Below are 24,420 nucleotides of genomic sequence, written 5' to 3'. Positions count from 1 at the left end.
CATAACTGCACAAATAAAAGCCAACCAAAACATTACGGCTCATTCAGGTAGCCTAGGTGTTTGTAACTTAAACTTTATTAAAAAAAAAAAAAAAAAAGACATACGGGTCAATGCTTTTCATTTTGTATTGTGCGTAAATGATCATCATTTGAGCTACAGTATCATTGAAGAAAGTCTCAGCCAATGGCAACTCACACACTCATCGTTTATTATGGCATACTTTCATTGTGAAACGCCTCTCTCCCCTCAGCTGTCCTGAACGGCCCTCTCGCCTCTGTTGTTGCCACAGCCGAGGCGCAGCAGAAGTCCACTTCGGTTTTTCCGCGAAGCTCCAAAAATCTATGAAATGTGTTTGCATGTTCCTCTCTGCAAGCGGGGATGTAGAGGTGGGATTGCAAGGACCGAGAAAGCTGGGGGAACCCACGCGTTCAGCCTCAGAGAAAGTACGGCTTTTTCCGACACAACTGACGCGCAATCATTTTTTTCTTTTCACATTTGTCACCAACAGGCAGACACTCAGTAGGATTGTGTTCTCGGAGAATACGCTCTTTTTCCTGCTCTTTTCTTTTTTTTTTTTTTTTTTTGTCACCATTCTGCACGGCAGGCTGAGAGACGGACCGCTCGGACTGTGGGAGCCCTCCCCTCTGCTCCGATCTGCTTTGGTAGGTGCGAATAAATCGGGCCCGTGTTTGCAAATATGCAGATATATGGAAGGGAATGGAGGAGGTGTGGGATGGAAGAGGGGGGGGGGGGGGTCATACTTTGTTGAAGTCTGCTCAAAGTTGGGATGTCATCTTCTTATCGGATCAAGTTATAGCAGGAGGAGGAGGGGGGGGGGGGGGGACCGGAGCTGTTCTGTTACCTATATCCTCAAATGTGTGACTGCAGCTCTGTGGTGGTACCGCAGATAGGCTACCGTGTTCACAGATCACCGGATCCGCACAGAAGAAACCCATTTGGATCTGATTTAAAAGCTGGAAAATAAAATAGCTTAATAACCAGGGTTTTAAAATGTAAAGATATGTAAGCTCCAATAGTCGGCAACGTTTTTGGATTAGTTTCCTTGTGTATTTATTCAACGCTTTATTTCTGAAGTGCGTTGATACGGATCGGTACCACGCCGAAGGATGAGCCTGACGCTTTTCTGTGAATCAGCTGTTAATGATGCGCGTCTAAACTTGACGCGTGAAAGAAACGATCAGCGCGCCAGCCGAATCGAGCCTACAATTGACAACAGACCCCTTACTGATCGTGAGCATTTACGTTGAACTTTTGTTTCAATCAAAAGAAGACAAGTTCATGGATCTCTCAGCGATCGACTCGAGTTAAGAAAAGGGAAAAAAAATGAAAAATAAATAACGGATTTGTGTATTTCCAAATGTCATTTTCTTCCGGTTTTGTCTTGGCCATGTCTTTCATGTGGGCACATTTTTTGGAAAGTTCCTCAGGTAGGCTATTCTCAACGCGCTTCCCGGATTTACAGTCAACCCCCCCGGCTGCAGCCCTCCCTCTGTGTCTCAGCTCCAACTGCTCCATATGTTTGCGAATAATTGAAGTCACTGTATGCCCGGCGTGGCTGTTTTTCTCTAACTTTTTGTGTGCGTATAGTCCCAATTAGTCAGAATAAGACGCAGCAGGTTGTGGACAATGGATGAATCATTGAGTCTAATTATTGTCACCAGTTTTTTTTGTTTTTTTTGTTTTTACTTCCTGTGTGTGTGTGAGAGAGAGTCAGTGTGCACAGGAGGTTGGAGGAATAGAGAAGCTCGCCAGTAGACAGGTCCGCAGACAGCGCGACTGAAGGGGAGGGGGGGCGAGTCGACTAAAGAGGAAGGGGTGGGTGGTGGTGGGGGGGGGGGGGGGGTGTACTTGCATCGTGCATCGCCTGAACTAATGCATTAAGTATTCTCGCGTCTCCTGAGGTGCAGTCAGTCAGCTGCTCCGGAGTTCGTGATGGACCAAATGCCTCACAACCACTGAAGGAAACATTTTCTCACCTCCTGTTTAAAACGCTGATTACCATTACCTGGCCACCTTCGCGTGCTGTGACGTCAGTGGAGGGAAGGGAGGATAATTGTCCAGAAACTACCTAGTTACCGTGACGACCAAATCAATTTGTGATTATATTTTTGCCAGTAATAGAAAAACATTCCCCATTCAGGTTAGACATTGTTTTTCTCATGTTTTTTTATTTTTTTTATTTTTGTTTTGAGTAAAATGTACGTCTAGCATTTCAAAACAAAAGGAACCAGCCTACAAACACATGTGATCCCAAAGGCGTTACTCCATCACATATTGATCCACTGAAAGAGCCCCACTACTCATCCATCAGTCAGCTGTCACTATCGTTAACTGACATTCACCTCCTTTAGTATCCTAGCTGGTACAAAGTCACTTACTGTCAAAGATGAATTTAAATTACATTTCAATCTAAAGGAATATATACACTACTGAAGCTGATACAGTTTAGAGTTAGTACAAGCTGAGAGCTGCGTGTGAATGTTAAATGAGCTGTTCATACAAGTATCACACTGCTGACAACGTTCACCCAGCAGCACTGTGGCTGTCAGGAAGCTCTCATCAGCTGAATTGGTGAGTGAGTACAGTATAATTTATTGAAGTACTACTTCATTCACCAATCATTTCAGTTTGAAGTTTTAGTAAATGTTCGACACAAAATGAAACCCCCTGTTTGGTTCTTATACACCACATGTAGTCAATGATTCAGATTCTGAACCTCTGACAAATTTATAATGACACACTCTTCAGGTGTTATGGCTATTCCAAGGTGTACAGAATACACTAACCATATTTAGGAAACACATTGAATTATGTTTAACAGATCTCTTGGTAATACCACACACATACTGTTGTATTTGTACATGCACAGTTAAGTTGGGCTCCAGTTATAGCTTGATTAGGTTGTTTAATTGGACTACTGCCCAGTACCATTGTACCAGTGACAGAAGTTTGTACTACTACAGCAGGTGGCGATATGCCCCCTTTATGTAAAAATATGACTTTTACAAGTAGACTTATATGTCATATACCAATTCTTTGAATCACCTTTCCACGTTTTCCTTCAGTCCTATACTTCAGCAGGTTTAACTCCTTCAGCTGACACAACATATACTGTATCTCCTTGTCTGTCCAAAGGTTTGATCTCGCTCCATTATTCGGCATGTAGATACCGTCGTCTTGTTTACTTCCTGGCTTTCTTCTGCACATTTATGCTGTATGACTTCTGGCCCGGCCCGTAGAACCAATAGGCCAATTTGGGACCCATTGAGGTGTTTACATGCCAGGGTAAATTGAGCCCCGATTGCATTTTCTAAGTGTGTTAATCAGACTACGAGATTTTTTCGACTTAGTAAGATTTCAATGGGACTAAACTGTATTTTAAAGTCGGACTTACACAGTAAATCACCTTTTATAACATCATGAAATAGTGTGAAGTTGGAAGCAATTGCTAGCAGCAAGCTAAATGGCAACACAGAGTTTTGTTTCTTAGCTAGAACCAGTGACTTTATAGCTACATGGTTGCTTGGCAACAGATCCCCTTGATAAATTGTTGTTCTCAAACATTGACTGTAATCGTGGCTTTTGAATCCTTTTTATAGCATAAAAACAATTAAAATCTCAGAATAGTGAACACTTGTATGTAGATCAGTGTGATAAGAACTCACTTTAAGGACAGAAACCATGTTACAGAAAAATGATATGATGTGTAGCCTACCTTATATTATCTCTCATGTTGTCGGCCTACTTGAAAGAAGAGTTTATGATCTATAATGTCACTTTTTGGAATGGAAAACAATCAGGATATAGCCTGACTATTCGTGAATTACCTTTAGAAGTTTGACAGGCTGATTTTTTTCTTAATCGTTTGGCAGAGTGAGGCCTTCTGTTCCACCTTGTTTCCAATCGTCATGCTAAGCTAAACTAACGGTCTCATGGCGGTAGCTTCTAACTCTCGACAAATGAACATGAATTCCACACTGTAGGAGTTTGAAACTGAGTTTTAGTCTTCGGTCACTGATTCCAAGTTGCAAGTTTCATGTTAATTATTAGACATATCTCTTTTTTACTGTATGTCTGTTTGATAGTGGCCATGTTGCAGAGACAGCAGAATCTACCTCTGAAAGCATCAACACAGTATTCTGAAAAGCTGGAATATCTGGATTAAATCACCACATTTTACACTCACATGACACCCTATCTGGAAAAAGTGGGCTCCCTTCAATTTGCATTTCAGGAGGCTTTTTGCAAAAAAAGATTTGATATACATGCTCAATGAGGCAGCAGCCATACGCTAATAAACCAGGTCTCAAAAAGAAGTTTGAGTTGATGTATCAAAATTAAACAAATTGTCCATGTCATTGCATTTTTTAAACTTAAGTGGCATTTTTTTTGTCAACCACATCCTAACATCTCTGATCCTGCAGATGAGCAGCTGTGGGAAGTGTCAGATCAGACACTGAGCTGACATCACTCTGCTGATTTAACACAACACGTTTAAATTAGTGTCAGGATTTTCACATGGTGTCTTAACTGGATGAACTAGAACATTTATAATCATATTAAGTTACCTGCATCTGATGATATTATGATATTATGTGAGCAGTTGTCCAGCGCTCTGGCTTAAGGGTTCAAAAGTTCAGTTTTGCTCATAATGGAGATATCTTACACTCTTTGAAAGTTCAATGCAAAAACATGTACTGTTCCTTTTGTTTGGAAATCGCCAAAACGAGACAATCAGTTTGATTTTGCAGATGCTTGGATTGCAGGTTCAAGCTCACTCATTGGTGGAACTGTGAGAAAAAAAATCCCACTCATAGTTGTTGGCCTCGATTGAACTTTTGAACCACTCATACCCTGAGATTTATCTTTGTCCTGTGGAGGCAAAAAAAAACAAATAGCGAAAGACTCAGGTAAAAAAGGAAGTGATTATATTTTGTTCTCTTTATGCTGAGTAAGGTGAAACATATGTTTCTAAAGCAGCTTTAATTAATGACAGTCATTGTTGTCTAATTACAGACTGTCACCAAACCATCAAGCGTAATGTTTTAATATATATAATCGTTACATCAAGTCTGTTATATCACCAACAATCGAGTAAATATGCTTCATTGACCAAATAATACTAAATCAGCAGCATGACACTGACACTCAGAGGCAGCTGGGGTGCAGGAGACAGTTCACATGAGGACATAAACCCATCTGTAAATGATGTGGTGAGGGGATCTGAAGAGCCATGACGCTGCGAGTCGAGGAGGGTGATTATCCAATGACTATATGCTGCGCTCAAGGTTGATGAAGATGGAGAGAGTGTGACTGATAGGTCAGGAGGATGGCGGGAACATGTAAACACATGCAGCAGAGAAGGGATATATGTGAGAATAATATAAGTGCTGACTAATGCAACAACTGTGGTCAGGTGCAGCAGTTTTAGCACATGTAAGTGTGTTTCATATGATAACTGTTTACTTTAACATAGTTTTTTAATGATGTTATCTCATTCATTGCTCCTTTTTTTTGCATAAACAAAGCACAGATTAACATCTCCAATACACTTAAAATGTCTTCATGACTTAAGTGTTCTCACTCAAAGCCTCACACTTCACACTCCAAGCTCCAAGACAAGTGAAACTGAACAAACAAAAATCCTGTCATTAGTCAATTAATAACATTTCATGAAATAATCAAACCAATACAGTTTATGTCAGAAGCAATATAATTTAGCTATATCTGCTATGTTATACTGCAATTACATTATTTTATACTATAAAATAAGGCAAAGTAAACAAAAAAAGAGCCTGCACGCATATAAACAAATACATGAAATCAAACTGTATACTTACAAACTGTAGATACCAAACCTAAACAGAGCATGTTTAGTTCATATACTTATAACTTATTAATTAATTAATTAATGGTTTATTTGATAGGGACAGATACAATATACATAGACGAACTGAAAACAGCCATCCAATGCAAGTATCATAGTGTTTGTAGCGGTTGCTAATTTGTGACACTCGTCCCTACAAGGGCTTTTTATGTAAATAAAAGATTAAAACAGTTATAAAGGAAAAAGAAAGGGTAAACTGGGTACAGTAATTACAACAATATAGATACAAAAAAATGAGACAGTTTGTTGCTGAACTAACCCAGATTTTGGTGGCAAGTTTCAAGTGATCAGGTAGCGAGTTCCATGATTTTGCTCCTTTCACAGGAATAGCTGTTTGAGCAAAAGATGTTTTGAAAAATTAAACTTTACGATTGCCGCTTGAAGCTGCTCTGTTGGATCTGCTGCAGTCTTTATTATGTATAAACAGTCAAAATTGAGTTAGAGACTCTGAAGCTTCAGAACGTACCACGCTAATCTGCTATGATACCTGCAAGGTGATTCAAACCTAGAGATAATCCTTTGTTATACATCTGCTGGTTACTGGGTTCAAAGCATTGACTGTATATAAAATAGATGAAGTGTATCCTCCTCTTCCCGTTGTTCGCTTCTTCTAAGCAGCAACCTCAGCTGTTGAAAAATGAAGATAATTCGGAAGTGCAAAAAACCTGAAGTTCATCGAGTGTCTGTTGAATCTGTCTGCAAAAGCCACAGAAGTCCCAAACACACCCATTCTAAAAATGCCAATTTTTACCGCAAAAAAAACAAACATGTTTACTGCCTGGTTCAAAATACTAATTTAGTCTGAATAGCTTGCCTTTGTCTGAAACACAGTGTCCATGGGTTAATTTCTAAAGTAGTTTCAGTGACATCACCCATTGGTTTCCACAGCGGACTGTTTAAACCCATCGATGGCGGTTGCCATGTTGATAATGCTGTCTCAAACGTTCTTTCAGTCAACCTAGAAACAGGCAGAGAGCTGGAGCTGAGAAGGGCCTTAAACCTCCTTACAAACTGCTGCGAAGCGCCCACTCATCAGTCAGATCAGCGACGTCATTAATTATGAATAACTCTTACCCTTCATCACATCCAAAAAAAAAAACATTGTACACTGGGTGCAGATAAAGAAAGAGCCGTTCAGATCAAATTCATTCTAAACATGCGTATGTCTGCTCCAAAAATGTGTGTATGTGACCTCTGGGGCTTAAGTGGACAATCAAACAACTGCAGTCATTTTTGGCGTCATTTTTCAAAACCTGAGGCTGTCACCTGCAGTTAACATGATGCTTATGACCTGCAGTCTGCAGCCAGTCAGTAGAGGGAGCTCCAAATACTTTGGCTTCACTTTTAAGGAGCCGTTATGTCGTCCATCTTTTTAAATGGTCTATGGTTCAAAGCTTCTATCCAGTCACATTACTGACTGAGTACTAATCAATAAGTTTGAGTATTTACTTTAAATATATTTAGTCTAAATTAAGCCTCCTGTCAGATCATCAACACGTTATAAAGATAAGCAGTTCAAATAAATATCTGTGTCAGCAGGTCAGCTTCTGCAAACAAAATAATCATGATTACTGTTTTCATGGGCTTTGATTGACAACTTTGTCACTTACTAGCTGACATGGTACTTTATTCCAGCTATTGATGAAGCTCCATTTAATTTATTATGTGAAATACTCAAGTCATGCCCCCACTGTACTCAGGGCATTGGTGAAGCAGTTGGATCAGAGCATGGTATTCTCTCAGGCTATGATTTATCAAGAAACTGTGTTGTGACACAAGTAGATATCCAGATTAACTTCTGTGCAAAGCTGCAGTGGAATCCAATTGAGACCAAATGAAATTGAAATCTCCCTTTTAAACAACATTACAATATTCATAGTTGACCAATAAATAGAACTTTCGTCTGATGTTTCACAAGACCACAAACCTCCTCATGCTTCACTCCTGATTTGCATGGCTGCTTTACATTCAACCTCAACTGAGTGGAGATGCAGTGAGTCTAAGATGATTTAGGGAAACCGGACCCTGGTCAGTGCTGCAGCAGGAGAAACTGAAACTACAGGGCTGAGGGGCTGCGGAGCTGGCTCTGGTTCGCTGGCGCCACATCCCCCTGAGCTGGTGAGAATGTGGGGGCTGTGCTCTTGCCTTTGAAGCTTTACCTCCCACTAATTCTGGCCTTCCAATTTCCACACACTGCACAGACACCCCTCTCCATCCTCCTCCCCTCCCTCTCCCTTTGTTTCCCTTATAAGGACTGGCCCGGCCATTTCCTCAGCGATTCTGTGGGAGGTGGTGGGCTTGTTTGTGAACACGGACAGGTCAGGGGAATCGCAGGAGAGTTTTTCTTCTCCTAGATGAGCAGTCACAAGATTCTTGCGCTAAAAGCTGCTGGATGGATGCATCTTTGTCTTTAAAAGTTCTAAGACAAAAACTACCTTTAAGACAAATAGTTGATTGACAAATAAGGCGAGACATTGAAATCAAAAGTTGGTAAAAAGATTTGACCATTTGTAGAATATTTGTAGTTTCAGCACTATTGACCAATTACGTGTCAGCAGGCTTTGATGTATTCAGGAGAAACAGCCCGTGTGGACGGCAAAAAACGAGGCTCAACGTTATCTGAACTAATGACATACCATCTTCAATCAGCAGTTATCTAACAGTAATTCTTTAATCTCTTTACAGATATTTGCTGACAATCCATCATAGAGCAATCATTTCAACTTGAGCAACAAATCTGCTTGACGCTGTGTCTTGTTAGAGCCAATCAGCGTTTAGATTTCCCGACTACCTGAAACGCATCAGAAGTGATCAATCTGACCTCAATTCAGCAAACAAACATAACATTCATTTTTTTATTTTGTTTTTCCTCTTGACGACAGACCTGACAAAGCTTGCATATTTACTTTTTACAAATCTGCTTCATAATGTATTCATATTTCCGCTAACTTAAACCCAATTAATTGCAATTACGTGAATAGAAAATCGTTTATTTTTTTCTCAGGTTCATACCCATAAAGTAAACTGAAGGCAAGCTGCTGTGTAACTTGTAACCAACTGTTGAACTGAACTGAGACTCAACAGATGAACGGGCTCCGGGATGTTATAAACCAAGAATTTACGTTACAGATGTCACACTGTCTGGAAGTTGTTCAACACTAACTGCTGGCTTCGCTGAAATTACAGAGATATCAAAATTCGTTCCCACAGGCATATAACGCCTATCAAACAGTGATGGACGATGATTGCCAAAGGGTTTCAATAATATGTGGTCCCTAATTCCTTCCTAGCTATGAGTGTCATAACTCCTAATGTATCAATGTAGTACAACTTTCAGCCCCAGGTGTTGGAGAAAAGTTTAACTGACAACAAAATCCCTTTTCATTTCATTGTGCAACATATTGTTATTCATGATTTGTCAAGTCATGAGCTCATTATTCAGCCTGGGTCAGGAATTGGCTCTGATAATGTCGGTTTTCAACAGGAATCTGAACCCAAATTCGTTAAAGTAAGAACAAATTAACATAGCCCATGTGACAGGGTCCAATCATAAGGTTGAACCTACATTATAGCTATCTACCAAACGTACAGCTCTGCTGGGCTTTATGGAACTAACAGCTTACTGGACTCACTATTATTGTATTTTTTAGACGTAGAAGTCAGCTTTTTCCATTGAAAATCTCTAAAACAGTTCAATATCAGCATAAACAAAACATAGCTAGCAACTAGTTGGACAAGACAGTGGAGCACTTCAACTAAAGATCCAGATATTTTGCTTCAAAAAAGTCTTAACAGAGTTAATGTGACACCATGGATACATGTAGCCAAATACACCTAAATGTTTTCCACTTAAGTTTTGGATGTTTAAGTCTGAATAATCCAAAAAGATGATGTGCTCTGATCATAACTTGTGTCTGTTAGCGCTATCCTAGTTCTAGTTCTTCTCCCATGTTTGAATGCCTTACTATTTTGGTGAAGTGATCATTGAAGAGTAATTCACCTCTCTTGTCTCTATGTGAAGTTTCCAGATGGCCCATTGGAGAGCGTGGATGAGGCCTGAGCTGTAGTGGGGCAGAGGGCTTTGGGGCCTGCCTGTTGTCGGCTTCCAGATTCATCCATTGAGGTGAAGCACCACTCTCCACCAGGGCAGGACACGGACCAGGAACAGGTCTTTGCTCCCCCTCCTCGCTCACCCCTGCCCCCTTTCCACCCTCATCCCCAACCCAGGCACATACGCTCTGGACCATGTCTAGCGAGCCGTCGGAGGGGGGTCGGACAGACGACCAGGAGCGGAGTAGTAGCAAACACCACTCTCCTGCCATAGAACGCAGGAACCGCAGCGGCATCATCAGTGAGCCCCTCAGTAAGAGCCTTAAGAACTCACGCACCCTCTCCCAGTACACAGCCGTCTCCTCGGCCAACACCAACGGACACACAAACAATAATGAGGCGAAGAGCCACTCGGCCAAGCCTCAGCCCGTCCCGCAGCCCCAGCCAACCGTCTCTGCACTGACAGCAGCCAAGTTGGACCGAACCCTTGAACAGGTTCTGGAGGGACAGAACGGCCTGCTGCACTTTGCTCAGGCGGCAGCGTTGTTGAAGCGGGCTGGTATGGAGCACATGCTCCTTCCCGGGGGCATGGGAGTAGGAGTTGGCGGAGGAGATGCAGGCTCGGGGGCTAGCGACTTGGAGGGTACGTCTGTCACGGACGCCGTAGGTGGTCCCATTGACTTCCCATATGGAGTAGGGGGTGGTTTCCCTTTCAACCCGGGTCTTTTCATCATGACGCCGGCCGGAGTGTTTCTGGCGGACAGCGCACTGCACATGGCCGGCCTGGCCGAGTACCCGGCACAGAGCGAGCTGGCCTCCGCTATCAACTCCGGGAAAAAGAAGCGAAAACGTTGCGGCATGTGCCCACCTTGTCGACGGCGGATTAACTGCGAGCAATGCAGCAGCTGCCGGAATCGCAAGACGGGCCATCAGATCTGCAAGTTCCGCAAATGTGAGGAACTGAAGAAGAAGCCCTCTGCTGCTCTGGAGGTAAGATGGAGGTAGTTATGCTGTACCTTACTTAACAAATGTGTCCTTATAATTATGTTGCAGCTAAAGGCAGGTGTAAGCACACATTTAGGTTAGAAGTCTACTATTCAAACCAAAATGATTTGTACTTGACAAGGAAATGGGTGATTGAATTTTATACTGCTGGAAACAACTCAATGCCTCAACCATGAAAGAAATAACATTCAAAAATTTGAAGACCTAGAAAAATGATTATTTGACTTGAATAGAAACCTCTTGTGCTAAGACAGTGGTGGTAATGATGGGCCATTCTTTTGGGTTCCATCAATCAATTGGATTTAATAAGAGTTTTAATAAAGCTTCAACATGAAACTATCGATATTTGTGTATATTAGGATAAACCAGACAAATTTGCCTAAAGTTTGAGATCTAAAATTTTACGTCAATCGACAGTTCGACAGACACGTTTACAGTAAGCTTCACATCTGAAAGCATAAAGAAAATCTCTGGATCATACATGAAAGTCATTGCCGTTTAAAACTAACAGCAAAGGCGGGATGATGGCGTCACATGCAGGGACATGAGGGGTGGTGAGGAGTGTGGTGGTTATGTGCAGGGTAAGCAGTGCACCTTGGGGTCTCCTTAATCTGTCCACCATAACCATTCAATCACTGTTCCTTCGGCTTGAAGACTAATGCACTAGCTTGAACATGTGACAGTTTAGATTTTTATGCATTGAGCTTTTGTAGAGCATGTCTTGTTTGGTCACATGTGCCTCTACATATGCTGCAATCATAAAGACATTAAAAAAGTGTGGGTGTCAGTGTGTGTGTGTGTGTGTGTGTGTGTGTTTAGGCAATCTTTCAAATATGAATATGCCTACAGTATGTGTTTGTGTATGTTTGTGCTAATGTGTGTGCATGTAACACGGTCCATCTGGCCTCAGAGCTGTCATCTGGAGCACCAGGTGTCAGCGTGGCACATGCATCCCCCTTTAGCTGCCGCTGTCCTTCTCTCGGTGACACTCCTGCTTATCTAAATGGCCCTCCAAACTTCCTGCCTGCTACCTCATGCACACTCAGTGGCCTAACTTACCCCGGCTACAGGATGACCAATCAGGAAATCCTTTCAGCAGACACTACATCTGTAAGAAAATAAACTATGGAGATAAATGGCTGATATTGTCACTTTGGCGTTACATAATAAAAAACGAAATAAATAAATAGATATGTAGCATGTGGAGATGCCTCTGGTCTAATTGACACAAACTGGGTGTGCTACAAACTGCTAATGGCTTTACTTCTTTCTCTTTCTGATGTTTATTGAGGGTGACAGCTTGGCCTCTTGTTTGGAGGCTGAAATGTTGGTCGGTCAATCCCCATGTGCTGACTTCGGCTATCCACAGAGAAATGCTCCTTAAAGGGGAAGATGCAAACTGAGAGGGAAAAAAAACAGTGTTATGGCCGCATTTTTCATTTTCCATTTTCCATTTTAAAGCTCCTGTGAGAAACATTCAGTTTGGCACCCCGTGTGGATGAAGTCTTACATCTGATCTCTTTTCTCATGCGTATCAAGTCTTTTCTGAAGAAAATAACATTTCATCCTGCTTTAATAAGCAACCACATTTTACAGTTTTATATTTTTTTTCTGAGGGTTAAAGGGGTTCCCCTGCCTCAAACTAAATAATTCAACTTGTGAGAAAATAAATACCAGATCGATACTTTGAAAAGCCATAATGTGTTGGCCACCAATCAATTTGGGTTTTTTGGTGGGGGATTGTTTTTTTTGTTTTTTTATACAGGAGGACAGTGGATAGTGTAGGAAGACGAGGTGAGAGAGTGGTGATTGACATGCAGCAAAGTGCAGAAGGTCGGGATCATCCCGGGCCGCCTGCCTCGAGGACTATAGAGCCTGTGTACATGGGCTGCATGATATAACTGCAGCGCCCCAACACCAAGCCATTTTTTTTTTTACATTTAAATTTGCTTGTGGGGACAAGAACAAAAACACAACAAGCTGTTCCAGTAAATGACCCCAAGATTTTACACTGAAGGTCATTTAGGAGAAACCTGTCTAAGGCTAGCTGACCAAACTTTGGCCTCGCAGGATTTCCAGCAGACAGATTTTCTTTTTTAACACAACCCACACATTAACCACATGTTCATTATTGTGACCATGACCATGCGAGACCCTTTAATAATAAAGTCATACATATAACCCAAAAAGCTAACCAAGTAGGTTTTCTACCTTCTAACCATGAATCAGTTATAATAATCTGATCTAACGTCAATTAACGATTTGTAACATTTTGGAAGCTAAAGAAAATATTTGAGATCCTACTTGGAGGACTTGTTTGCTTGTGTTAAGAAATCAATCCCAGTGAAGATCCGTTCTGATTACTTTGTTTCTGTGTTTAAAAACAAAGAAGAAGAATTAGGTTTATATGAGGGCACACACCAGAATTCAACATCAGTCCTAAATGACTCTCAGTTTACAGAACAACAAATTGATACTACACTTGAGGGTAAGTCAGACAGGGGAAGCACAAGCAACACTATTAATAAAAACAACTTTATACAACCCTATGGATACAAGTATGTATTAAACAGTTTAAATAAATAAAACACAACAACAATAGTGCAATGGAGAGTGCAGAGGTACTGAGATAAATGTTGTTATGGATCAGGTTGCTACATTAACAAGAAGTAGATGGTTGTAGTATTTACAGAGGATGTGGATTGGACTTGGATGTCATAAAATAATGTAAAAAAAACTCTGGTTATCATAACACAAAAATGATTTGTTCTTTGACGATTACATTGACAACAAAATTAAAAACCATAACGAAAACTAATTGAACCTATGACATGCATGGAGCATGATAAACCCTACAGAATGCAAATCACTTTAAAAAAAAACACTGAATATATGATTTGTTTTTGCAGCAAATAAGACCTGAAATAGTGTGAAATTGAAGGACTCACAAGGTTGTCACCAGGGTTCATTGTAACAAAGGAAAAACTGACTGTTAAGAATCAGGCTGATGTGTCTGAATATCTGCCCATTGGTTATTTTGTGTTGGATTTTTTTCAGTTGCAAATGAATGATCAGCTTCTTTTGTCTCCGTTGATGATTAACCAAATGGCGTAATGTGTCAGCTCGCTTTGTGGGTGGTATGACTCAATGTCTGCAGCAGAAAATGAATTTAATGTTAATATGTGATTTGCATTTGATGTTGTTATGGCACTTAGCCTGATACCAGTCGTTCACACCAGCCATGCCAAACCCGAGGGGGCCTGAATATTCATGAGTGCTGATGTTGATGTAGGTCATCATGCTGCTTGTAACGTCACAGGCTGATGAGGTCGCCAGTAGCCACCACTTATGAAGGAAACTCCAGGGGGCCACGTGCCATGCGTCGAAATACCATAGCAGTTGGAGTATTGACTATAGTAACTTTCACTCATTTTTTAAAATCTATCTTTATAGACCAGACATGAGAAGGCTAATCCCTCTTTTCTTCTGACTTATTATTATATTACACTCTACTGAAGGATAACCTCAGTGTTTTGCATTTTCTGCCTTTAGACCTTCACAATGTCAAAGTGAAAGTCAGAAATTAAAGTCAACATTATATTGAATATTTTTCATATGGTCAACATGGGTTACAATAGAGTTGGTCCATTTGATAAATAGAGATGGATGTCAACACATGAATAGTATCTGGAACAACAGGTGCAGTGTAGAACTGAAAGAGTTTAAAGTGACAGTACAAAAAGAAAGAGACGGACGAAGGGAGGCATAACAATAGCAAGAATCATCAGTTACAGCTACGATAATGTGACGATTAGAATAATGGTGGCTCATTATTGCGATGCAAATAATACTAATAATAATATATAACTCTTTTAACTAATTGTATAACAGATCACAGTATATCTGCTGTAGTCTGTTGCTGTAAAATGAGCCTTATTATAACATAAGCCCTGTTGTACTGCGCTGTGTCTGTTCCAAAAGTTGAAGTTAAAGCCCCACATGCTCTCCGTTTGTTTTTTTTGTCAAACGGGGAGCGTGCACACGCGACACACACTGCAGGAACAGCCAGTGCAAAGATACACACATATCCGCTGCAGGTATTCAACACAGTCAAAGCTCACATATTAAAACCTGTTTTCATCTATTACAGCAGACTTTTCATTTATTAGGAGACAATGTGACGATTCACTGTATATTTTGTCTTAATAGATGTAAAATTTAGCAAATGTAGCAATTAATGACATCGGCTTGTCTGGCTAAGGACCAGATCAAGTGCACTGTATGTATGAAACAGTTGAGGGTGACAGTGTAGGACATAAAGAAAGAGCTGAAGTTTATGCATACAAACAATCTAAACATGAGATAACTAAAGGCAGATGGTTTTTTATCAGTTTAATAAGATTGTAATCCAACATATAACTGATGCAGAATAAACCATAGAGGTATAGTTATGGTTGGTGGGACTGCACAAGGTCTTGGAATCAGCTTGGCCTTATGTTTTAAGAAGAACAAAAACTAAGCTTTCTTCCGCTGTACAGGGGATGTACCAAAGACACTTAAAAAAGTCCCACTCGACAAAAAAGTTCATTTCTGTTTAGGTGAACTCTGTATTTGTGAATATTTTTTTTATCATCAGACAGCCATTTCATCCAGTGACCATTCAATTACTGAATCATCAATTTAAAGCTCCTGCGAGGCGTTTTTAGACGATTATGAAACAGGCTGTAATTAACACTGATGCCTCTTTACGAGCATCAAAAGCAAACACGAGCATCAGGAAGAAGATGGATTATTTCTATAAAGTTGTTTTCCATGCCTGAAACCACCGCCATGGGGTAGGAGATGACGGTTAACAGCATGCTGCAGAAACAGATTTTTCCCACGCGCTGCAAAGATTCTCTGTTTGATATACATTAGACTGAAAAGAAAGAAATGGGATGAGATTAGTTTTTTGTTTAGAATACACTACTTACACATTTAAAGGACAAAATCAGCAAAAGATAGGAGGAATTGCTTTGTCTACAAGGGTCGCCAAAATTGACACAAACTGAAAGTTCTTCACAGGAGTCGTTATAGGAAATCGGCTTTATCTTAAAATCCGATAAGTTCTCTTAATCACTCGGAGAAATCACTTTAGAATTCTGCGTTGCTTACTTTTATATCCCAAACGTTACTTATTGTAGTATCAACTTTTCCTTCTACAGGGAGCTGCAACAGTAACACTTTGGATTTCACTGCTTTTCATTTGTCCCCATGTGCTCACTCATTTCCCATTAGCAGTGTAGTAGCTGTCTCAGATGGCTTTGTTATTAAGTCAACAGCTCTTGTTCAGCAGGTGATTAGATCAGAGAATACAGCCTAGGCCGCACTGTCAGTGAGCGGGATGTCATCAGGACACGCTAAATGTCAGAGGAGGAGATTCAGAGAGGATGTGCTGTGTCAGGTGAGAAAGTGGAGAGCAAAGAGTCAACAGTGGATCCACAATGTCAAGAATGAGCAGATATGTCAATATTTTAATTGTCTTCAAAGAAAGCTGCGGGAGAGATATGCGTCTAAAGTCCTAAATGTATAGCCACTTTGGCATCACTTGTTGAAATTGGTGGGAGTGTGTTTGTGAGATTTTGATGGGTTTTCCACACATGCAAAGCAAAAAACAACACAGGAAACAGTTTGGCTTTCTTTAATGCTGCATTTGCATTGATGCTTGTGTTCCTGCTTTTGTACGAACCTGAGAGCGTATCCGCGTCGGTACACGAGTGCAGTCCAGCAGCCGTGTGTGCTTATTTTAAGGGTGTTGACGGTTTCCATTGAAAGCTCACGGCAGCTCAAAGAAGAGCGTAAAATTGGCAAGTGAGGGGGAGTAAGCATGCTGAGGCCTTTGCCACCTCACAGCTCACTGGCTGAAGATGTCTGGATTTATTCTGGGAATGCTACATTTGAGAGAAATAAGTGGGAAGGCAGATCCTCTGCGCTCGACGTCTGAATACCCTCCAGTGGTGTCAGTCTCAGCGATGCAGAGAAACAACGAGAGTCGGGGTTAGGGAGTTGTAGTGTGCTTTGTTTTTACTTGTATGTCACTGTAGGTTCATGATGGACTGTACAGGTGGGTGGGTAATGTTTGAAAATAGATAAGACAGGACTTTTATATTTTCTTACCCATGCAATAATGTTTTTTTTTGTAATAAATGTCATTGGCTGTGTCAGATACTATGCATGTTTGTCATCAGACACACCTCACGCCTTAACATACAAGTGTTGTCCTTTGGGAACCGCTCTGCCAGAATCAGACATCGATATGGGAGCAGCGTATTCCCTCATGGTCCTTTCTGCCTCCCAGACACCAAACACCAGACAGTCAGGACAGAGTAGGCTCATGCAAAGTGACAGGCATGCAGACTGACACCGAGACACATGGATGTGCGGGCAAGTTGCTGGGCAGGCAGAGGGATAAGTTGGAGAGGACAGAAGAGTCTTGGGCAGACAGAAAGAGAGGGGAGACAGTCAGGTACCCAAGGTGCACTGTCAATCAGGCGGATCAAGCTATCAGCCTTTAACTCAAAGATAGAAAGAGATCAGGTTGTAGTCCACTCTGTTGATTTGGTAATGTGCTGGTCAAAAGGTTGTTAAGTGTCTATTCAACTTGATTAACTTTACCTATACTTATTTATATAATGCCAATCACAGCACAACTGAGAACAGTTTACATATATGAGCACACACTTGGTAACTGTGGCAAGGAAAGACTTTCTCGTAAAAGGCAGAAAACTCAACCAGAACCAGACGTTTTGGTGGATAGCCATCTGCAAAAAAATAAAAACAGCTGGTTGGGAAAAGCGTGATGGAGAGGGGAAAAGAAATAAAGAGAGGGATGGATAAAATTCTGACAGACAGACTGTCAAACAGTTGATATGACGTAAATAATGTCTTTTAATTGTTGTTAAAAAAAACCTATCTTACTAAATCTACCAAATTCCAGCCAAGTTTACCCCATAATGTAGATGTTGATTTATCTTTTCACCTGTGACAACTGTGCGTTAGTTTTGTGGTTTTTGGAAAGACTTTGATCGTTGAACTATTGATCACTGTGTCTCCATTATCATCTCTGGAATATTGAAGACTAGAGATAAGTATTTATACAATGACTTGTCCATTGTTTCAATAACTTTTCAGCTTCTAGCCTCTAAAATGTGATGACTTGTTGTTTTTCTTTGACATTTTTTACCTGTGTTAATACTTCGGCCCTTGTTCTGAGATGTACGTATGTTGAAGCCCAGTAGAAGAAACAGTTGTAATGTATTTATGTATCGATCACAATTGGCTTATGGTCCTGCAAGCAGGCGTAGGAAAAATCTCGCCCCTTCAGCCAGACGAACAGTGTTTATGCCAGCAGGAGGTCAGAGGTGTTTTTATTGAATTGTTTTAAAGGTTTATTTTCTACTTCTTGTGAACAGCAGTCAGTTCTACATCCCACATGCTCCATTGCTTGTGGAGATTATTTCATTGTGGGGAGGGTTTCTTGTGGGTGTCCATAAGGGAGTTCTCACTTTAGTTAATGATGAAGCTATGAAGACAATAACCAGGATGCTTAGCATTGCTCTGGGTCAAAAATGATGTTATGATTTTAGTTTGACTGAGACAGAAACACATGTAATGTACTCTGAAATTACAAATTTAGTTTGTGTAGTCCAAAAAACCATAGATTCTTCCAGTTTCCCTTTGTGGTGGCCTCTGTTAAACACATTGTTTGGGCTATGCTAAGACAAATGTGCTTGCCTTGTTGAAAAAAACACATCCATCGATTTTAGTGATTGGCCACTTCACACCCACAGACCCCATCTGTTTGAACCCGTGCAATCAGCGCTGGTGAGCGAAGGCTTTTTCTATTCCTGAACTGCAGCCATTTTTCCATTGATTGCTCATGTTTGATAACGAGAGAAAAGCAGCATTTACAGTTTACTCCAGGGATGTGTTGTTTCTTCTTCCCACACATGACGTCATGGCCGGGCCAGACCTCACCAGGTTTTTGACATCTGTGGCAGCAGCAGATGTTGCTGTCCTCTGACTGTCTTTGTAACAGCTGAGTGGTGCTGCAGAAAGGTCACTACAGAGATGGATGGCAGGCTAATGATACCAAACACACAGACCATGAAATAATGTTGGCATCATGTTGGCTGTTAACCTCCAGGTGTGTGGTTCATGTGAATATTACTTGGAGCCACAAAGAATATTTTTTGATCATTCATTTGCATATTTTTACTGGAATACTAAAAGATTTGACACTATATGATACAATATGGTCCATGTTACTCTATGGTAGAGGTTCCCAAACATTTAAGCTCTGGAACCCCAAAGTATAAGCTAGACACTGGGGACCCCCATTCTTCCTATTTCAGTTATTTATTGTTAAAAGGCTGGAAGCAGAACACAAGTAATCTCCAAGTATAAACTGTAGGAGTGAAGGGGAAATGTAATAAATAGACACACAGGTAATGTCTGTGTGTATTTTTATTCTTAGGGAGCAACAGACATCTACACTGTTGCACTTGTATGCAAAGTTATTCAAAGATTTTTTTTACATATCACTTTCATGTCAGCATAAATCTTAATTAACCACTATAGTTGTATTTTAAATTGTACTAATTGTTGTATGTTTTTTCACAAAAATGGGTGAAATATGCTATTTTAAATCATTTTATTAGGTTATGGAAGGCATCTCGAGACCTTCCTATCAGTGTCTTATGACCCCCCCCAAGGGGTTCCCGACCCCCCCTTTGGTAACTACTGCTCTACGGCACTACGATATGATATGACACGATACAATTCACTACATTGTTCCCGTAGGAAAATTGGTGTTGTACTCAAATGGTGCACACATTTAGCTGTAATACCATTAATAGACACACATTCAATCCAAATCTCCATCCATCTTACAGTATTTTCTTCAGCTTTGACAGACTAACATGAAGTGTAGAGGCAGATGTGAGCTGGCACAAACATATGTGGGCTATGAATGAGGAGCACTGTTGTTCAGTGTCTCTGCTGTCAGATTATTCCAAATTGAGTCAATTTAACAAATAAAGCTCAGAGTGGACTATGTTTGGTTGAGATCACTGAGGTAATTACCATGCTTGAGGTCTTTTTACCATAGAAAAAATGTTTCATTTATGCCAGCAGGAGTTAACTTTTAAAATAGAAGTAATATGAAACCTGTGGAGCTCGAACCCTGCTGTCGCTCAGTGTCATGTCCAGATATGAACAATGGCATTCAAACGAACACCGTGCTGCTGATTCAAGGCTACAGGAGTGGTTTATGTGGGCATGAAAAGTAATTAGAGCTGGTATTGTTTTTGGTTTCAAACAAACTTCTCTAAACTAATGGGCCATTAAAATCTCAGCTGCCTTTGATTGAAAATCTCGTAGTTTAACCGCTGTGTTAAAGAGCTGGTGAACAAAAAAACATGAAGTCTGATTATGCTCAGGTTACATTTAATTATATCATCAGAAACCAAACAGAACTTGACACATATTTGTGTCTGCAGAGGGCAGTACAAATATAGATATGTATCCGAATGACACTTTAGTACTTTTATATGTCATGTCCATTAGATCGGTGTTATTCTATGAGCTGTGTGTGAAATGTTTGTGTGATTTCTTTATTTTTAACCTTCTGCTGGTAAGCACTGATGGAAAAGTGAACCAAAATCCATCGTATGAGAATGTTTTATTTTAACAGCCTCACTGTTTGGTGTGATTTCGGGGGTGTATTGTGAGTGTCGGTTAACGTGCCACTGTGTGTGGAGGTGTGTGACTGTACTTGAATACATATTGGTTCGGTGAGAGAGTGTGTGTGGGTGCATAAATGTTTGCCGAGATCCTCCTGCTTCGCTCCAGGCAGAGCTGGCTAACGGAGGAAGAATCCGTGCTGCAGAATCGAGTTGCACTTTTACAGGACGCCAGCCCTGCTGCAGCTCCAGGGACCTGAGCAGCTCATGTGTCGGCAGGCCTCCCGAGCTACTGCTGAGCCCTGCAGCTGCATGCATGTGTGCAGCTCCTGCTGCAATCACACAGACAGATAACCACAGCCAAATATAAAGCGGTGAGGGACAGAGAGCATTGTAATCATTGGAGATGGTGTGGGAGAGTGATGCGTGTGGTGGTTAAATAATAAATGTGGCATATTGGGTTTTGTGCAAAGCCGGGACTGAAGCTCACTCCTGTGGTGGAGCTAAGAGGAGAAGATGGGAAGGACACATAGATTTCCCACATAATAGGTGAAATAGAAGTGTATTGGTTTAATCCAGATTTTCTTTAACATTAATAAGTTAACCTGTTCAGAATCAAAACATTGAACAAACATCATAAAAACATTCAGATGTATCATCAGCAATCGAATAAAAATATTTTGAACAAAAGAAACCACCTTATGCAGAAACATAAGTTTGTAGTATAAGATACCTTTTCTCAACAAAACAAGTTTTTTTAAATTGTCATTTATCATAAAAGCACATCAACCAATGAAGTGATTATTTGAAACACATAGCATATGTTTGAATGTTGCTTTTTGTTTAAGAAAACTGCAGTATCTCAAAGAAACAATATTGGCAAAGTCCTCCTATTTGAATAATCTTTTGCAAGATTCTGTTTTTTCAATTCCATACATTAAGCAGGTATAGCTGTAACAAAACATCAATACATACATCTATACAGGTCACAGCAATGACTATAAGTTTCGAAAGTTCAACAGAAAAGTTAACTTTATGATAAGGCAAAAAGTACAAGGTATTACTTCTGTCTTACATTTGCAAACACTGATTCTGAAGTGCTGTATTGCTTATATTAAAAACCTACCTCTTCTTCTGTTCCCCCTCCCCTTTTGTCTGCTCCTTTCTTGTCCTCTGTTTCTCCAAGAAGGTGATGCTTCCTACAGGAGCAGCGTTTCGGTGGTTCCAGTAGGACTCCTCCTCCTCCACTCCCTACCCAAAGCTCTGCCATCAAGTGCAATGCCAACTCCTGGATTGTCTCCGGAAAAGAAACTGGCTTATACACAAACAAACAAGCAACAAGTAAAATAAAATAAAAAAACAACATCAACAAAACAAAACAATGACAAAAAAAACAAAAAAACAATCGGGTAATGGATGCACCTACTTATTCCTTGAACCAAAAATGAAGCGCAAAGAAAAGCATCTATGGCAATTTTCATTCCCTTTTCTATGTTTCCATTTTGGTACCTTTTGTCCTTTTTCCAGCAGGTTTTTTTCTGTCGCTTCAACATGGAACTGTTCATTGCCAGAAACAGAAATGACGGACTGAGTGTGGACAATCAACTAATTTCTGTGTTTGGTGTTAATGTTGTTCATGTGTGGAAAGATACAGTACTTGTGTAGAGAATGTAAATTTACAGCTATATTTCAAAACTAGTGGCTAATGGCAAACATAATTGTAATTTTTCACCATTATGTTACCTAAACCCTTGTCTATTTTATGATTCATTTCAAGTTTTCTGACAGATCAGTGGTCGTCTTTGAAAGACAAAAAAAATGCGATCAAATTGTGACACTGTGGATTTCCGATTCAAACAAAACTGGAAGAGCAATGTTCTTGACCATATTCACACAGCGGCCATTTTTCTCTGATGCATTCTCCCAGTGGGAAGATAAAATGCTGTTATATCACATTGATGTGTTTCAGGCTGTCAGTCGACAAATAACAGTAGGCCTGACAATGACAAATCATCATTTCACTACTTCTGCATTTTTCAGAAACTACGGAGGCAATAAATTGTGAAAACCCCAAGTGAAAACTGTCAAAAGAGTTTAAACAACATTTTTGATAATCCATTAGCTACCATTTGACAGGCTGCTGTTACCGTTCAGCTATGCTTGCTAAAATTAGCTAGGAAGTACCTGAAGGCCAATATCACTGGTTGAGTTGCTCTACACATCATAAAGTGTCCATTCCTTATCTAGGACTAGGCTACAAATTGAGTTCTTAGATTAACTAATTTATTCAGCTTTGGTAAACTGTGGCTGTCTTGTCATCAAACGTGATGTTTTCTATGGCTTTGGCTAACTTTGGCTATTTGCCTCTCCAGACTTTCAGAATCATTCACCTTTTGAGTTGCTTATTTCTTGAGAAGCGATGAATTGTAACAGTTTCAGTCTATCAACTCGTTACACAATAGTATAGCATTAGGCCAGCATTTGAGCTTTCCAACCAGAGAAGACCTATTAGCTGTTATACGACCACTAACATTAGCAATTTGCCACTTTTTAGCTAACATTACTGTAAGCTAGGAAGTGAATGATCGATAATAAATAAATGCTGGTAGAGTTAGCCTTCTTAAAAGAATAAGAAAGCTGTAAATTCCTAGCTTATAACAATTATTTTCCAGAGAAAACGTTTCTATGCGTAAGAAAACCTGTCAGACAATAAAGACTATTTTCACCATTGGCCAGTGAAGGCTAAAACTTACCTGATGCGATTTCTAGGTTACAAAATAATATAAGGAATTTAATTCTCAGCAATGGCAGCTAGGAAGTGATATCAAATTTAAGCTAATTAGCTAATGAGTTGTCAAATTTGTTGTTTTCTTTCTAAAATGTGGCTGGTTTTCCCTCCAGAGTTTCAGTATCAATTGTGAGTGTAGTTGCTCATTTATTGAGAAGCAGTGAAATGAAAAAGTCTGACTCTTTGAATTTACTAGACTTACAACCAGTAAAACAGCAGTACAACATTACACCAGTATTTGTTCTTCCCAGTCTGAGTGTGGGGTCAGGAGAAAATGGATGTTGAGTGAATATGGTGAATTGGGCAAATTTCCCTAGACGCCTGTCTGGGTGTAAGATACAGTATGCCAGAGCCGTCACTACTGTAATCTCCTCCATCAGCCCTCCTCTGCATTTCCAAATGTTTCCTTTCGTGAGGCTGGCAGCCTTATGTTACTGTGGCCCTACTGAGCATGTGCCAATACTGCTCAGGGCAACAACAGAGACAGCACTTGCTCTGAGTCTACCCTACTGAACGCACTGAGACAAGATTACATTTTTTTTATTTGTTTGTCATATTTTCATGATTTTTGTTATGTTGCTGGGTAGCTACAGCTTTTAAAAATAACCAATCTTTGTATTTGTTTAGGAAATTGGACTGGTTTTGTGAATAAAAAGGACTGCATGTATTCGTGTCAAAATGTACAATTCTGATGTTTGTCTACTCGTCTATTTGCATGTTTCTTTTTTGTAAAAACAGCTGGTTTGACAAGCAAAACATTTAGTATAAAATTTCCATCAACTGAGAAATGTTCCTTTTTCTTTCATAATTGGGTGGTGTAGGGAAACTTTAAAAGATTCGGACTAGAGCAGAAGTCATTAAAAGCGAATTAGATGGTGGTATGGATCTCCATAATGTCCTTGGATTGACTGTGATATTTCTCTCACTGATTTAATATTTCCCTACAG

The 24,420-nt window shown here is 40.3% G+C and overlaps 1 protein-coding gene across 5 annotated transcripts; it reads left to right on the top strand.

The window, feature by feature from the left end:
- Nucleotides 1-237: 237 nt before the first annotated feature.
- cxxc5a (CXXC finger protein 5a) lies at nt 238-24,159 on the top strand. 5 transcript variants are annotated; one of them, XM_065963173.1, is made up of 3 exons: nt 238-662; nt 9,930-10,959; nt 21,875-24,159. In XM_065963173.1, exons 2-3 carry the CDS (start codon nt 10,154-10,156, stop codon nt 21,876-21,878), a joined length of 810 nt encoding a protein of 269 aa, XP_065819245.1. In that variant the 5' UTR covers nt 238-662; nt 9,930-10,153; the 3' UTR covers nt 21,879-24,159. The 5 variants fall into 5 exon arrangements, with proteins under 5 accessions (XP_065819245.1, XP_065819244.1, XP_020488908.1 ...); XM_065963172.1 differs by having other exon boundaries at nt 21,872-24,159; XM_020633252.2 differs by having other exon boundaries at nt 239-662; nt 9,930-10,948; nt 21,872-24,159.
- The last annotated feature ends 261 nt before the right edge of the window (nt 24,160-24,420 follow it).

Source organism: Labrus bergylta, chromosome 14 (assembly GCF_963930695.1).
Source record: "Labrus bergylta chromosome 14, fLabBer1.1, whole genome shotgun sequence".
NCBI classification, from domain to species: domain Eukaryota; kingdom Metazoa; phylum Chordata; class Actinopteri; order Labriformes; family Labridae; genus Labrus; species Labrus bergylta.
This window is presented reverse-complemented; position numbering and strand designations above follow the sequence as displayed.

Bases quoted from the DNA above. Each gene is read 5' to 3' on its own strand.
- cxxc5a (XM_020633252.2), top strand. From the start codon at position 10,154: ATGTCTAGCGAGCCGTCGGAGGGGGGTCGGACAGACGACCAGGAGCGG. The intron at 10,949-21,871 runs GTAAGATGGAGG...TGTTTCTCCAAG, and splicing joins AGCCCTCTGCTGCTCTGGAG to AAGGTGATGCTTCCTACAGG.